At 46.6% G+C, this 13,467-nt stretch overlaps 7 protein-coding genes across 7 annotated transcripts; 2 read left to right on the top strand and 5 right to left on the bottom strand.

Moving 5' to 3' along the window:
• Window positions 1–503: 503 nt before the first annotated feature.
• LY89DRAFT_574355 (cytochrome b5) lies at window positions 504–1,226 on the bottom strand (the record flags this gene model as incomplete). Its single annotated transcript, XM_018208739.1, has 3 exons — window positions 504–665; window positions 716–842; window positions 1,114–1,226. 3 exons carry the CDS (start codon window positions 1,224–1,226, stop codon window positions 504–506), a joined length of 402 nt encoding a protein of 133 aa, XP_018077361.1.
• Window positions 1,227–1,698: 472 nt separating this feature from the next.
• Window positions 1,699–3,117, bottom strand: LY89DRAFT_679828 (subunits of heterodimeric actin filament capping protein Capz). Its single transcript, XM_018213946.1, has 7 exons — window positions 2,974–3,117; window positions 2,905–2,923; window positions 2,739–2,854; window positions 2,595–2,684; window positions 2,493–2,545; window positions 2,306–2,443; window positions 1,699–2,260 (listed from the first exon to the last, which is right to left on the bottom strand). Exons 1-7 carry the CDS (start codon window positions 3,028–3,030, stop codon window positions 1,912–1,914), a joined length of 822 nt encoding a protein of 273 aa, XP_018077362.1. The 5' UTR covers window positions 3,031–3,117; the 3' UTR covers window positions 1,699–1,911.
• A 145-nt stretch (window positions 3,118–3,262) lies between these two features.
• LY89DRAFT_679829 (transketolase) lies at window positions 3,263–4,792 on the bottom strand. Its single transcript, XM_018213947.1, has 3 exons — window positions 4,135–4,792; window positions 3,520–4,085; window positions 3,263–3,474 (listed from the first exon to the last, which is right to left on the bottom strand). Exons 1-3 carry the CDS (start codon window positions 4,737–4,739, stop codon window positions 3,437–3,439), a joined length of 1,209 nt encoding a protein of 402 aa, XP_018077363.1. The 5' UTR covers window positions 4,740–4,792; the 3' UTR covers window positions 3,263–3,436.
• Window positions 4,793–4,942: 150 nt separating this feature from the next.
• Window positions 4,943–7,467, top strand: LY89DRAFT_703690 (glycoside hydrolase). Its single transcript, XM_018217339.1, has 2 exons — window positions 4,943–5,527; window positions 5,578–7,467. Exons 1-2 carry the CDS (start codon window positions 5,077–5,079, stop codon window positions 7,176–7,178), a joined length of 2,052 nt encoding a protein of 683 aa, XP_018077364.1. The 5' UTR covers window positions 4,943–5,076; the 3' UTR covers window positions 7,179–7,467.
• Window positions 7,468–8,422: 955 nt separating this feature from the next.
• On the top strand, window positions 8,423–11,170 carry LY89DRAFT_679831 (MFS multidrug transporter-like protein). The gene is made up of 7 exons (XM_018213948.1): window positions 8,423–9,071; window positions 9,121–9,429; window positions 9,555–9,698; window positions 9,804–10,005; window positions 10,140–10,535; window positions 10,612–11,032; window positions 11,085–11,170. The coding sequence occupies exons 1-6, from the start codon at window positions 8,641–8,643 to the stop codon at window positions 10,777–10,779; spliced, it is 1,650 nt and encodes a 549-aa protein (XP_018077365.1). The 5' UTR covers window positions 8,423–8,640; the 3' UTR covers window positions 10,780–11,032; window positions 11,085–11,170.
• On the bottom strand, window positions 10,895–11,532 carry LY89DRAFT_776835 (uncharacterized protein; the record flags this gene model as incomplete). Its single annotated transcript, XM_018222083.1, has 4 exons — window positions 11,351–11,532; window positions 11,270–11,302; window positions 11,086–11,222; window positions 10,895–11,033 (listed from the first exon to the last, which is right to left on the bottom strand). Exons 1-4 carry the CDS (start codon window positions 11,390–11,392, stop codon window positions 10,895–10,897), a joined length of 351 nt encoding a protein of 116 aa, XP_018077366.1. The 5' UTR covers window positions 11,393–11,532.
• Window positions 11,533–12,417: 885 nt separating this feature from the next.
• LY89DRAFT_164617 (uncharacterized protein) lies at window positions 12,418–13,090 on the bottom strand. Its single transcript, XM_018205518.1, has 2 exons — window positions 13,045–13,090; window positions 12,418–12,979 (listed from the first exon to the last, which is right to left on the bottom strand). Exon 2 carries the CDS (start codon window positions 12,916–12,918, stop codon window positions 12,433–12,435), a length of 486 nt encoding a protein of 161 aa, XP_018077367.1. The 5' UTR covers window positions 12,919–12,979; window positions 13,045–13,090; the 3' UTR covers window positions 12,418–12,432.
• Window positions 13,091–13,467: the final 377 nt, after the last annotated feature.

Genomic DNA, 13,467 nt, shown 5'->3' on the forward strand with positions numbered 1-13,467 from the left:
TGGGGTTCAAGGATGTCTTTTTGCCTCAGCATGGCGTTTTGGGCGAGATTTTTGCGGCTTGTACATGATATGTAGCTAAAGGTTGGGCTTATTTGCCAGCTTTCTAAATGCCATCGAGTTCCCACATTCGCCTTACAACCAAAATGTCACAATGTGGGGCTGTTGGAAATAGTTTCAAAACGGAGTTGGTTACGATCAGAACATTATCAGTGTCAGGAAGGAGAAATTGCTCTCTAGTGCATCATTATATTTCAGTTGAGGAAATACGTTGAGTGTTGAGGAGCCTAGAAGAAGCAAGCTCAACAAATCCATTCCATGTTCGCCTTGCAAGTGACTGATATTCAAGCCGTGCAAATGAACGCCTCACAACGATCCACCAGAGGAAATGTTCAAGAAGTGTCTATTAAAAGTTGAAGAGTGAAATGTGCAAATGTGGCATCTTTCTTTCTGCAACTTCACCACTCGTTGTGTAATGAACCAGCCCGGGGTTTGCGGATTGCCATTTATGCCTTGCCCTCTTGGCTTTGCACGTACTTGTATGCACCAAAGGCGAGGGCACCACCGAGAAGGATGATTGCGTAGAGTCCGATGCCCATACCGGTGTTGCCGCTGGATGTTGATGTGGTAGTAGTAGTAGTAGAAATCTTAGGAGCTGGGTCTCCGTGCTAGAGATGGGTCAGTATTGAAGTACTTGCCATGGTGCATTCTGTCTTACCTGACGCTTCAATGTTCCGACAAGCAAGCCCTCCAGGATCTCTCGTGCCTCATCACTGTGTCCAACATCCTCGAAAGCCTCGGTTGCATCTTGTCCACCGACATCAAGCAGAACCTCCTCTCCACCTCTGTCAAGAAAGAGTCAGCCTATTGTTCAAGAGTGAAATGATCAAACAGAATAGCAAAGAAAAGTGGGGTCGTGCCCCTATCAATGGCACGATGCCCTCTTTCAACAATGGTAAGAACTCATGGAAGCACTTGCACACCGCAAGGCACAGCAAACACCGGCTATCAGCCCATATCTGCTGGAAGTATGCAGCAGACATAACCGAGCTTCCGCCTTGTCTCCTCTTCCCTCCCCGAGGTTGAATATTGCATTGAGAAGAAGTTGCCACTTACGGATGCTCATCAACGAAGCTGGAGCTATCGTAGACCTTATCGTGAATAACCAGGAACAAGTCCTTTTTCGCGGAGTGCGACGAAACGTCGGAGTAAGTAAATTCCTTAGACATGCTGACGGTGAAGGGTTTGCTATCTGGATAATTGGTGAGTCGATCGAAGTGTCAATTTCTGTAGCGTGGCGGCTTTGTCTGCAGAAAAGTTCAGTCGAAGGGTGGACGTACGAAAGGAGTGTTGCGGAGGTCTTTGAGTGGTGTACGGAAGTTAGAAACAGTTGTCTTTGGAAGTCGAAACAATTCTACTCGGTACCCGATGCGCAGCCTATCCCGGCGAGCGACGACGCTAGACCTCTATCAGGTAATACCTCCCAGGTCAGCAATCGTCTTTTCCCTCTAATTGGCTATACATTGCGATTCTTCATGTGGGATTGAGTCCACCACAAAAGTGAGCTCTGTTCACTTCGCACACCCATAGTCAACTCGGACTCGGGATTCATCATCCCGGGTGGTACGATTCGGACTGAATGGATTCAAGAACCTTGACTCAAGCACCTTCCTTCATCCACGGACATGGACGAAAACACTTCAGGAATATGTCGAAATCTTAAATATATTGCAATCTCATGCAAAAACAGAGTTGATCATTTAGCTTTGCTAGTAAATCCGCCTTGCGGACCACCCTGGCAAATGATACATATTTGATGCTTCACAGATTCAAATATTCAAATAGCTGTCTCCAGCTGCTTCATGGGTCTTGGTCCAGCGCTCAATTCCTCTCAGGCTAAAACCTGTCGCAAGGTTATCTTTTACTAGTTCCCCCTCCAATATCTTGACCAAGACGATAGCCCGCAATTTTGTCCCATTCAATCTTCTGTCTCGTGATGGGCAATTGTCTCCTTAGCCCCTTGAACGCGCCCTCGCTGAGGTTGTTAAACCCCTTATTTAGCTCCTCTTGGTATTTCTTCTCGGCCACAGTGATTTCTCGTACAATTGAGGTAGCGGATGCTGGTGAAATAGAGGCCGAGACGGGTTTGGTGGTCAGTAATCGTACGTTTCCGTCTTCATAATAGTGAACATCAACCTTGATACTGCCAGTGAGAGAAGAAGCCGAAGGAGAGAACGTGTATAAGGAGCGCCAGCGACCGTTCCTACTCTTGTAAGCTTTGGTACAAGAGATAAGCTGGAGAACATACCAGAAGTTATTTGGACTGTATTTATTGGCAACCACCACTATGGCGATCTTTGAATCGTTTTCAATAGGATAAACACCGTAGGATGCATTTGGGAAGTGCTCCTTGACGTGCGAACCTAGAGTCTTCAAGACTGACTTGCTGCGGCCTGTAAGATTCATTTGCTCTCGGACTTAAATACCTAACTTACACAAGATCTGAATTGCTGCTTTCTAGGACATGACTTTGTGCGGAACTTGTTTTCTACCGCCAGTCAGATTGGACCCTCTCCGTCAATGTTGCGGGTACATGCCTGTGTTGAATGGTCGAAAGCAAAACTAGTTGAGCTCTCGACATCATAATATCTGCCTCCGCCAAGAGAGTTGTGCGAACTGACTATAACCTTCAAACAAAAAGATCAGTCTCCTTCCAATATATAACGGCTGCATTGACTGACAGGTTGGCTGCTACCCGGCAGCTTAACTGTTGCGAATTGTTCTTCGTTGTACTTTTCGAATGCGGGGCCAAGTTGGGTAACGAGGTTCGGAGTGTCGATCGTAAGGGCTTTGATATCTGTTTAAAAAGCTTAGCATTTATTCGAGTCTGCGCAAGGTTGTAAATACCAGCTATGACATCTGCGAGCTTGAAAGGAGTCAGTAACAGGTCGAAGCCGCGCAGTGGTATGAACGTACCTCTCCCGGAGGAGCTCCCTCAACGAACGATGAGACTGTGGCTAGTTGTGAAGCCATTATAGGAGACTCCCAATATGAGAGATGACACTCCTACTTTAGAATGCTGGATCGAGATGAATAGGGACAAATTATTCGAGGTATGAGACGCAATCGAAGCTACTCCGAGCGTTGGCGTTTGACCCCTCCACCAGCCTCGTGTGGCTGATTCGTGGCTGACACGTGAGCCCCTTTTCACCAGGCTCGCAGCCACGCAGCCATTTACCGAATGGGAAAGAAATTCAACTCAATTGCTTCTAGGACCAATGTCATATACTTTCATGCCTTTCATTCTATTTTATCATCAATCATTCTTGTTCCTGTAGTCATATCCTCCTTTAAAATGGCACTTTCTCCAACCGTCACCATATGCAAATAGATTTCGTGAGAATATCTTCTAGGATGCATGCCCTCACAGCGAAAATGCTCAATACTCTACTGTCCGTTTTATGGTATCGTACACTCCCGTTTAATGTTAGTGAGTACAGAAGCTGTGAATTGAACACTTACTAGCAACATCGGGGATATTGAATCGCTCGAACATCAAAGCCATGTGAACACTCCACCCAGCAACTCTGATGACAGGAGCCTCGAGCCGCAGAAATGTCTCCTTGTCTTCCTGTATGCTTGCAGCAACTTCGGCACCGATACCAGCATTTATCATACTTTCGTGCACAACCATACATCGACCAGTCTTCCTTACACTGGCTAAGACACACTCTTTATCCCAAGGATAAACCGTTCTGAGATCTATCAACTCGATGCTGATGCCAAGGTCCTTCTCTGCCTTCTCAATCGCGGCACTACATGTGTAAAGAGGATGTCCATAAGAAACAATAGTTAAGTCTGATCCTTCCTTCAAGACTTCGGCTTTCGAAAGTGGTAGAGTGTAGGAGCCAGTGGGAACCTGCTCGACCGCAGCTCTGTACAAGGCTTTTGGTTCCATGAAAATGCATGGATCGTTACTTGCAATTGCTGAAAGTAACAGTCCTTTGGCTTGTATGGGAGATCTTGGCATGATGACTCTTAAACCAGGAATATGTGAAAACAGACTCTCTGGTGATTGGGAATGGTACCTGGACTTGTTAGTGAAGCTTGGGACTAATTTTAGTTCTCTCGTCTTACAATGCTCCATGACCCACTCCACCGCAAGGCATTCTCACTGTCAAGCCTCCAACATGTCTTCCTTCATTACCATCTCTGTACCTAAACTTGGCGGCTTCGTTGACCAGTTGATCGAATGCAGGATATATATAATCTGCAAACTGTATTTCAGCAACTGCTTTCATGCCTTCTGCAGCAGCACCAATGCCGAATCCAACAATGCCTTGTTCACTGAGAGGTGTATTAAAGACTCTCTCGGATCCATAGTTTTCTGCGAGTCCCATACTACATCGAAAAACTCCTCCAAAAGCAACATCTTCACCAAACAATATGACCGATTCATCCGCAGCAAGGGCGATGGAGAGGGCATCATTGATTGATTGAAAGAGGTTCATACGCTTCGTCGTGCCATTCCGAACCTCAGCATCAAGCTCTGTGTTCTGCAGGGCAGATTGAGAGCTATGAGCTAGCAATGGGGTTGTGGAGAAGTCGGTGGGGATATTCAGGCGGGCGGCGGGAGGATGGGTGGAGTAAGGTCGTTGTCTCGACAGACGTGGGAATCTGGCATTCTTTGGAGATATGGGAGTTGCCAATGATCTGGCGATTATTCTAGGCGTTATTCGCATTTTGAGTGAAACGTATCACGAACAGGAAAGAGGGGTATCATTGTCAATTGTACTTCTTGTAAGACCAGAGACAGAGCAAACAGAAGACCTCGGGCGATAGTCCCGCGAATAGCCGTCGCGTGGTGGGCCGAGATCCTTATCGCAATTCTGCGATAGTTGACCTGGTTACTGGCTTCCCAGATGAAAACAGGGTTTCCCAACGCAATTCATCTGCCACGTAATACAGGCCCAGTATTCCATTGTACATATTTTGTTTGCGTTTGCGGGCGTTGTTGATTGATCGTATTAGTTCTGCAACTTTACAACAATTCTTCAGCGAGTTGCGACACCAGATAACATGCCTCGGGACTCAGAACGACGGGGATCAGAAAGACCGCGGGCTGGGGAAAGGAGCCACCATCATGAGAGGAAACGAAGGACAAGGAAACCAAGACACCAGACCTCTTCATCGCAATCGGGATCACAGCTATTGTCTGCAGATGCGCTGGCACATCTAGACCGACTCAACCATCATCGACCTGTCCAAACAGAAGAAATCACTCCTAAAAAGACACGACGAAAACGACCAAGGGAGTTCGAAGATGAGAGAGTAGTGGTTGTGGAGAAGTCAAGACGGGAACATAAGCGCAAATCAAGGAGAGCTGTAAGCGGGGTTCTTCTAGAAGAGGGGGATGGGCGTACCCTGAGAGGGATGAGAGGTGGTGACAGACGTGATAAATACGACAGGTACGACAGGTATGAGAAAGACGAGTCTTATGAAGAAGAGCCACCGAAGAGCAAACGGAAATGTAAGTTACTATCTAGCAGAGCTAGGTTTAAAGCTAAACATGTCTGAAAGGGTTAATCATTGGTGGAATTGTGGTACTTCTCATCGTCATCATTGTGGTGGCCGTTGTTGTCAGCCAAAAAAAGAACTCCAAGTCAAGTTCGAGCTCAGCAAGCAGCGAGAGTGGGACACCATCAAATTCCAACCTCGACGGCATATCAGAGTCGAGTATTCCTGCTGCAGCTAAAGGGACATACCTTGATCCCTTTTCGTGGTATGACACGACGGATTTCAACGTCACTTACACCAATGTTACAGTAGGCGGGCTGCCCATCATGGGACTGAATTCAACGTGGGACGATTCAGTCAGTGCGAACTCGAATGTTCCTCCAATATCAACTGCCTGGGGTTCATACGCGGATAGGCCTGCTAGAGGCGTCAATCTCGGCGGTTGGTTATCCTTGGAGCCTTTTATCACTCCTTCGCTCTTCAATTACGCTTCAGACCTCGGAATCATCGACGAATGGACTCTGACTACCCATTTGGGAGCGTCTGCCGCAAAGTCGACTTTGGAGAAGCACTATGCAACGTTTGTGGGCGAGCAAACATTCAAAGATATCGCTGATGCTGGTCTCGATCACGTCCGGATACCTTTCTCATACTGGGCCGTTACTACGTATGACAGCGATCCATATGTGTTCAGAGTATCTTGGCGGTATCTCCTGAGGGGAATCGAATGGGCTCGCAAGTACGGATTGAGAATCAACCTTGATCTCCATGGACTTCCAGGTAGCCAAAATGGATGGAATCATAGCGGTCGACAGGGAACAATTGGTTGGCTCAATGGCACTGATGGTTCACTGAATGCAAATCGATCGCTAGAGATTCATGACCAGCTGTCACAATTCTTTGCCCAGGATCGGTACAAAAATATTCTTGCATTTTATGGCCTCGCCAATGAGCCAAAAATGACCGCCCTTGTGGTTTCTGATGTGCTGAGCTGGACAACTAGTGCATATGAGATCATACACGGAAATGGCATCGATGCCTACGTTGTTTTTGGAGATGGGTTCCTTGGTTTGTCCAATTGGCAAGGCAAGCTGACCGGCTATTCGAATTTGGTGCTCGACGCTCATCAATATGTCATCTTCAATGTCAACCAGATTGACTTCAATCATACTGAGAAGATTTCTTACGCCTGTACTGACTGGACTTCTCAATCAGAAGCAAGCATGAGCACAACTACTGGTTTCGGACCGACCATTTTTGCGGAGTGGTCTCAAGCAGACACGGATTGCGCTGTTAATCTCAACAATGTTGGAGTTGGAAATCGCTGGACTGGTACTTACGACTTCGGTGACACGGCCGACCAAGTTCTTAGCCCCGATTGTCCTACGAAGAACTCTCAGTGTGAATGTACAGATGCAAATGCCGACGCGAGCAGTTACAGCTCCACTTATAAGCAGTTCTTGTTGATGTTCGCAGAGGCACAGATGACGAGTTTCGAGACGGGATGGGGTTGGTGGTATTGGACATGGGTTACGGAAGATGCTACACAGTGGAGTTATCAGCTCGGACTGGCTGCCGGTATCCTACCTGCGAAAGCATATGCTCGGGATTTCAACTGCTCTTCGACAATTCCTTCATTTTCGGGGCTGCCGGAGTATTATTGAGGGGTGAATGAAATGCTATGGGACTGGATATGATAGATATATGGCTGAAAAGCTTAGAGGTTTGGTCTTCTGCACAGCGAAATGGAGTTTGGAATTGCTTCTGTATTTGTATAATGATGGGATGCTGGATGTTATGGTATAATGTTGATAGCCACGAGCGATCGTGCTGTCAGCCAAGTGTTTGGTTCGGTTGGTAAAAAGGGGCAGAAGCGAGCCTTGAGTGACATACCTAGGTATTTCGTAGATGATTAGACTTGTATGTAGCAAGACAATTGAACTTTGTACAGAGACTTACTTTAGTGTGCTCTCGTCAACAAATGCTATGAGACTCTGAAAGAATCATAGATGTGATAATGCCCACCATGTGTATCAGCAACAAACCTCCTTTGTGCAAGAATCTTCAACCGGTTGACTCACTTCAAATTCCCTCCTCTCCAAAAGTCATCAGTCACCCCGCAACTCTCAACTACAACAAATCAACCGACAAAATTTAGAAAGACAAAACGAAGACGGGAATCGATACTTGATATACCTATGAAGCTTCTGAACAAACGCGCTTGAGTGCGCAGTAGTAGCTGTTGCGGGAAAAGATTTTCCATGATGGCTGCTGTTGCAAACAACAATTTTTGTAAACATGCATCAAAGATTTGAGAGGCTCACGTGAACGGAAGGGCCTTGGAATGTTCAAACACTATTTGTACTTTTCCGTACACGATTACATCTACTTGACTTGTGTTCTGTGGCGTTCATGAGACTAGGAGACACAGCGGCATAATTCAGAAAGAGGTCATCACCATGGGAACATTTCATCAAATGTGTCATCTTGAAATTGACCAAGTATCTACAGCATCTCACGTTCCCACACAAACACTCCCAAAAGTTGCTACCGCCGTTATTTATTATTTTTGGGACCTTCATTTATGGTCAAATTATATGAAAACTAGACACGGAAGGCTGTATCCGTTTTGGTCACCACTTGAGGCTATCGTGTGCCGATAGTGGGCCATATTTTGAAGCTTCGGAATTCCGACACATCAGCATCACTGGAATCCAGCCAGACGAAAGTCAAGCGGGCTCACGATTACACTCGGTCAATGCCGATGACGGTCCTGGGAATAAGTTTTTCCACAACGGCATTGCGCCGTTTGGTAGTCTGGTGGCGCTATTCCGATGGACGAAACACCAAAACGTTGTCGAGAGGGCGGCCTAAGATCCATGTGATCTACAATCAATGGCGGATGGATCCGACTTAACCGTTCTCTTCCCTGCTATTTCGACCCACCGAGAGATTTCTGCTTGTTGTTGGTGAGACTGGTGCAGTCCTTTGAAGATGGGATTCGAAGTCTCATTCCTCCCCGTGGCTCTCTTTACCTAATTTTTATCTTTCACTTATTGCTTCTCGCAATTCATCACTGTCTGGAGAAGCATTGAAGGAACACTTCCTTCAAGCAATGCAGGCGAGATGTCTGGCAATGAACTAGTCCGGATAGACACCAATATTCTCCCAAAAGCCAAACTTATCGTAGTTTTCTGCGGTCTTGCTTTTGCTCTTCTCATATGCTTCATAGATCAGAATTCAATTGGTATCGCACTTCCGACTATCGGGGCGGATCTCAATGCAGCAACGACGATTCCTTGGGCTGGAACCTCGAGTCTGATTGCAAATACTGTATTTCAGGTTCTTTATGGACGTCTTTCTGATATCGTGGGGCGGAAAGTTGTCTTCCTCTCCGCTGTAGGATTGCTCGCTTTGGGAGACCTTCTGTGTTCATTTGCAAAGACAGGACCTCAGCTATATGCTTTTCGGGGTATTGCAGGGGTTGGAACAGGAGGGATCACGGCGTTGGCTATGATGATTGTGTCAGACGTGGTAACACTCGAAAATCGTGGGAAGTATGTGGAAGTGAACTCAGCTAGAGGACTTTATTGACTAAGGACTTAGATATCAAGGGATTCTAGGATCATGTGTTGGAATGGGCAACGCCATTGGTCCATTTTTGGCTGCAGCTTTCATTCAAACAGCTACATGGCGTGCTCTGTTCTGGTTCATATGTCCGATGGCAGTTCTTTCTGGCATCATGGTATTGTTCACTCTACCTCCAAGCAAAGTGCATGGCGACTTGAAGACCAAAGTTCGGGCCATTGATTATTATGGCATCCTCTTCAGCTCTTCAGCAATACTCCTGCTTCTGATTCCGGTATCGGGAGGGGGCACATATTTCGACTGGAACAGCCCAATGGTTATTTCAATGTAAGATGCTTACTTCACAGTCTACTTTTGTGGCCGGAGACATATGACCATTAAAGAGTCATTTCTCCATCCCCAGCTCGACTGAAACGATCTATGAGCCACTTGCTGATCTTTCAATCGTACAGGCTCATTCTCGGCGGTATCTGCATGGTTCTGTTTGTAGTCGTCGAATGGAAGTTTGCCGTGATGCCTATGATGCCGCTACCTTTGTTCAAAAATCCAGCAATCTCTGCCATCATGATCCAGAACTTACTTTTCGGTGTTGTGTAGTAAGTACTCGGTTTCAACCCTTTCGAATCCTATTAGACTTTCGGTTCCGAAGCTCTACCACCTGTTTGTATCAATGCTTGAGAGTCTGGGCTGATCGATGTCAGTTACTCACATTTATACTATCTACCGATTTACTATCAGAACGTTCGAGGCTTCACACCACTTCTCTCGGCTGCTCTGATAATTCCATTTGTCGCGGGCCAATCCACCTTCTCTATCCTGTCTGGCCAATACGTCTCTCGGAATAAGCGGTATGGCGAAGTCATATGGACCGGCTATGCTCTGTGGACCCTCGGTGCAGGCTTGGTAAGTCTACACCCTCACACCAATTCCTATTTCTCTCCTCGCCTCCGGAGTTGTGATCATCGCAATCCTACTTCAACAGGCTCCCTGTTTAATGCATGAAAGAGCTATACTGACTCCGAGCCGCTGTGACGCAGGTACTATTGTTCAACAGGACCACTCCAAGATGGAAAATGGTAGTCATTTTGATCGTAGAGGGCGCTGGAGTAGGAAATGTCTTCCAACCTACTCTCGTCGCTGCCCAAGCCCATTCCCTCAAGCGAGACCGTGCGGTGGTGATCAGTGTCAGGAACTTTTTGCGATCAATGGGTGGAGCTTTAGGTCTAGCGATCTCTTCAGCTATCTTTTCCAACTCTCTGAAGAAGTCGTTGAAGTCGGCAACTGCAGTTCCAGAAGATGTCAAGACGGGGATCTTGGCAGCGATACTTCGGGTTCCCGATTTGTCTGAACTGTCGAGTGTGCAGAAAGAGGAGGTCCTCGAGTCCTATATGGATGCTTCGAGATCGGTGTTTTATATTTGGGCACCATTCATTGTTAGTATAGCCCCTCAAAGACAACGTTTTTCCCGAGATAAATTGTCTAGCAATGACTGACTTCTTGGTTATCTAGGGCGTTTGTCTAATACTATGCTTCTTGATTAAAGATAAAGGTCTCACGCGTCCTGAGGAGAAGCAGGAGGTGGAGGATACACCGGAAGAGAGCAGCGGCAGTCTTGCAGGAGCAAATGTGGAAAGCGATGTTGAGATGCAGAATCAAGAAGCACCCAAGAAAGAATAGGATATATTCAACTAAATACTAATAGCTCGTTTTACATAGAAGACTTGGACCAAAGCATATAGACCACATTATACCCCTTGACCATCTTGGCATCAAGATCTGGCCTACTTGATGTTTACGGTGCATCGCACACTGTTGCCCCTCCAATCAATTCCACAACACCATCCGGATCTGGTAGGAACTCGCCAGGAACGAATGGGAGACCAGGCAACGGTGGTGGAGGAATATCTGGAGATCCCAAGCAGTATGGACTCCTGTACTCATAGTCAGTTTCTCATCATATCAAAAGGTTCTAAGAATGCTGACACATAATCGTAACATTGTGAAGGTCTACACCAGACGGCGAGCTGAGCGTTCTCGCCAGTTGGGAGCTGATAGGGATAGCATTCTCCGTATGTGTAGAGGACGATGTCTGTGTGGCCTTCGTATCTCACTCCAACATACTAGAAGGGTAAGAATAAGTCTTGATGACGTGAATCTTCAGTCTTACTGTGGTTGTGTCTGTAGCAGTGATGCAGGCATCCTAAAGTTCATCAAAACCGGGCGGATTGGATTGTGGAAGGCACCCTACCAAGAGCGCGTTGAACACGACCACTGAACGGATGAATTTCATTCTGCGGAGGTTGCTACGAGCGCCTGTTTGTGACCGGTTGATAAAGTGAAGAGATGAAGGACGCCCAAAGACCGCTCCTTGTTGAAGAATTAATGGAGCAAGTCAATCTTGTTTTACGTTACAAAAACGTACTGGGGAGAAGGGTTCTGTTATCAGTACTTAGAGATGGCATTGGTGTGTTAGAATTATAAGCAAGGCTCATTAATGGTCAAAGGAAGAAATGTCAGTTGACAACACGCCAAAAACGACAAAAACGCCAAGCGCAAAACACAACTCTATCACACCAGTTGATCTCATATGTGTTCATCAGAAGTCATTAGTATTTGTTCATTGTGCAACCCAAACGTAAGCTAAGCCGTCTACAAAGAGAATGATTTTCAGTGGCTTCGTCACAAGATGTCAATAACTAGGCCCGAAACCAATTTTCTTCTTCTGTGTTACCCGACTATGGAGAGCTGAAAGAGCAACTTCGATATGACAACGTCATTGTATCACATCGGATCCTTGATCTCTGAGACACGCCGGCTGTAACTTTTCATGTATGTGGGTTGAGTAAAGAAAACATAGCGCATGTGGTGAGATAAGCGAGAATATAGGGGGAAGGCATTTGCCAAGCAGCGAGTGTTTGTTCATGTATGGGCATTTCCACTTCACACTTTCGATCGGTATACTTGCCGGCATGTAGTACAGCCTGGTCGGTCAAATGCTCAATATGTCTTTCGAGGCCTGCTCTACTCAGATTGAAGGGCCACGATGGCCTTACTTTTTTATTACTTCTCCCAAAACCATATTGAGAACAGAAGCTAGAATTTGAAATGTCCAAATTGCAAAGATATGCAAATTCTTGCTCTGACAAATAAAGCACTCTTGAGCCACATCACCAAACGCAAAGAAAGCAGCGCTGCTGTCATAAACGCTTGTAATAGATTTCCACCAGGTATAAAGAAGCATAAAAATCGTAAAACACTAGGACTGCACCACGAACTGGGTGAGAGAAAACCAGAGACGTGACCACCTTCGACATAAACAACCTTTCCATATCATTCCTTCTTGTCCCTCTCAAGGGCTTTCTTGATATTGTCGAACGGAAAACCGCCAAACAGCCACTGATCACTATGTCTTCCACACTGTGTATAAACATTCGTCTTGGGGTCTGGTGAGATTCGCTTATCGATCATTGATGAGTCGGATCTCCTCTTGGTCTTCGGTGAAGTTGGACTCTTCGTGCCATTTTTCGAGGAATCTGAAAACCACTGACTCTTGTCATTGTACCCGGCAGATCTCGGCGTATCAAGAGTGCTCGATCTAGTTGCAGTAGTGTGTTGTGGGGTAGATGGAGATGGTAGAGGGCCGCTGCTGGTTCGGTAAGGAGTCGAAGGTGGCAGTGCAGAGTATAAACCCGATGATTGGCTCATACTCCTCCCATCTCCCTGTCTCGAGGTCGATATCTGGAGGGACGCTCCTCGCTGCGGCCCGCTTGGACGATCCCGTGTGAACCCCTGAGGTGAAAAATCGTCGTTGCTCATGGTTGGTGCTGATGTTGACGTTGGGGGCGCGATGTCTGCGAGTGGAATCTCGCAATTGTAGCTGTGCTAACAATCTTTATCAGCAACCTCGTGCCAGTATATTCTTTGATCTGAAGCTTTGCTGACCTTATATAGCATTCAAGATGTACTCTTGTGATTTTGTGATTTTCGAAACATATATTCTGACTCTGCCGTTGATGGCGAGCACTTTATTGTCAGTAGAGGTGCGCTCCTGGTTCGCTGCTTGTAGGGCTGACGATATGCATCGTCCGGCAGCTCCTCACCTGATTTGATTTGCCGCCTGGTGATTGTGTCGCGACCACGTTGCCCAATGGAGAATTGAGATTAGTCCCGAAATATGCAACTTACTCTTTTCGTGCTCTCTGGCCGAGTACGTTCTTAGTTTGGGGAGAGAGAAAGACATCAAGAATGTATAGTCCCGGAACCGCGGCGTCCAAGACGACATCGGTGTGTCTATCTGGAATCATGCTGCAGGCTTATTGACATGTCAGCTAGTTCAGTTTACACTCGAGCCCAAAGAAAGCTGTC

Source organism: Mollisia scopiformis (genome assembly GCF_001500285.1).
Source record: "Mollisia scopiformis unplaced genomic scaffold LY89scaffold_2, whole genome shotgun sequence".
Taxonomy (NCBI): domain Eukaryota; kingdom Fungi; phylum Ascomycota; class Leotiomycetes; order Helotiales; family Mollisiaceae; genus Mollisia; species Mollisia scopiformis.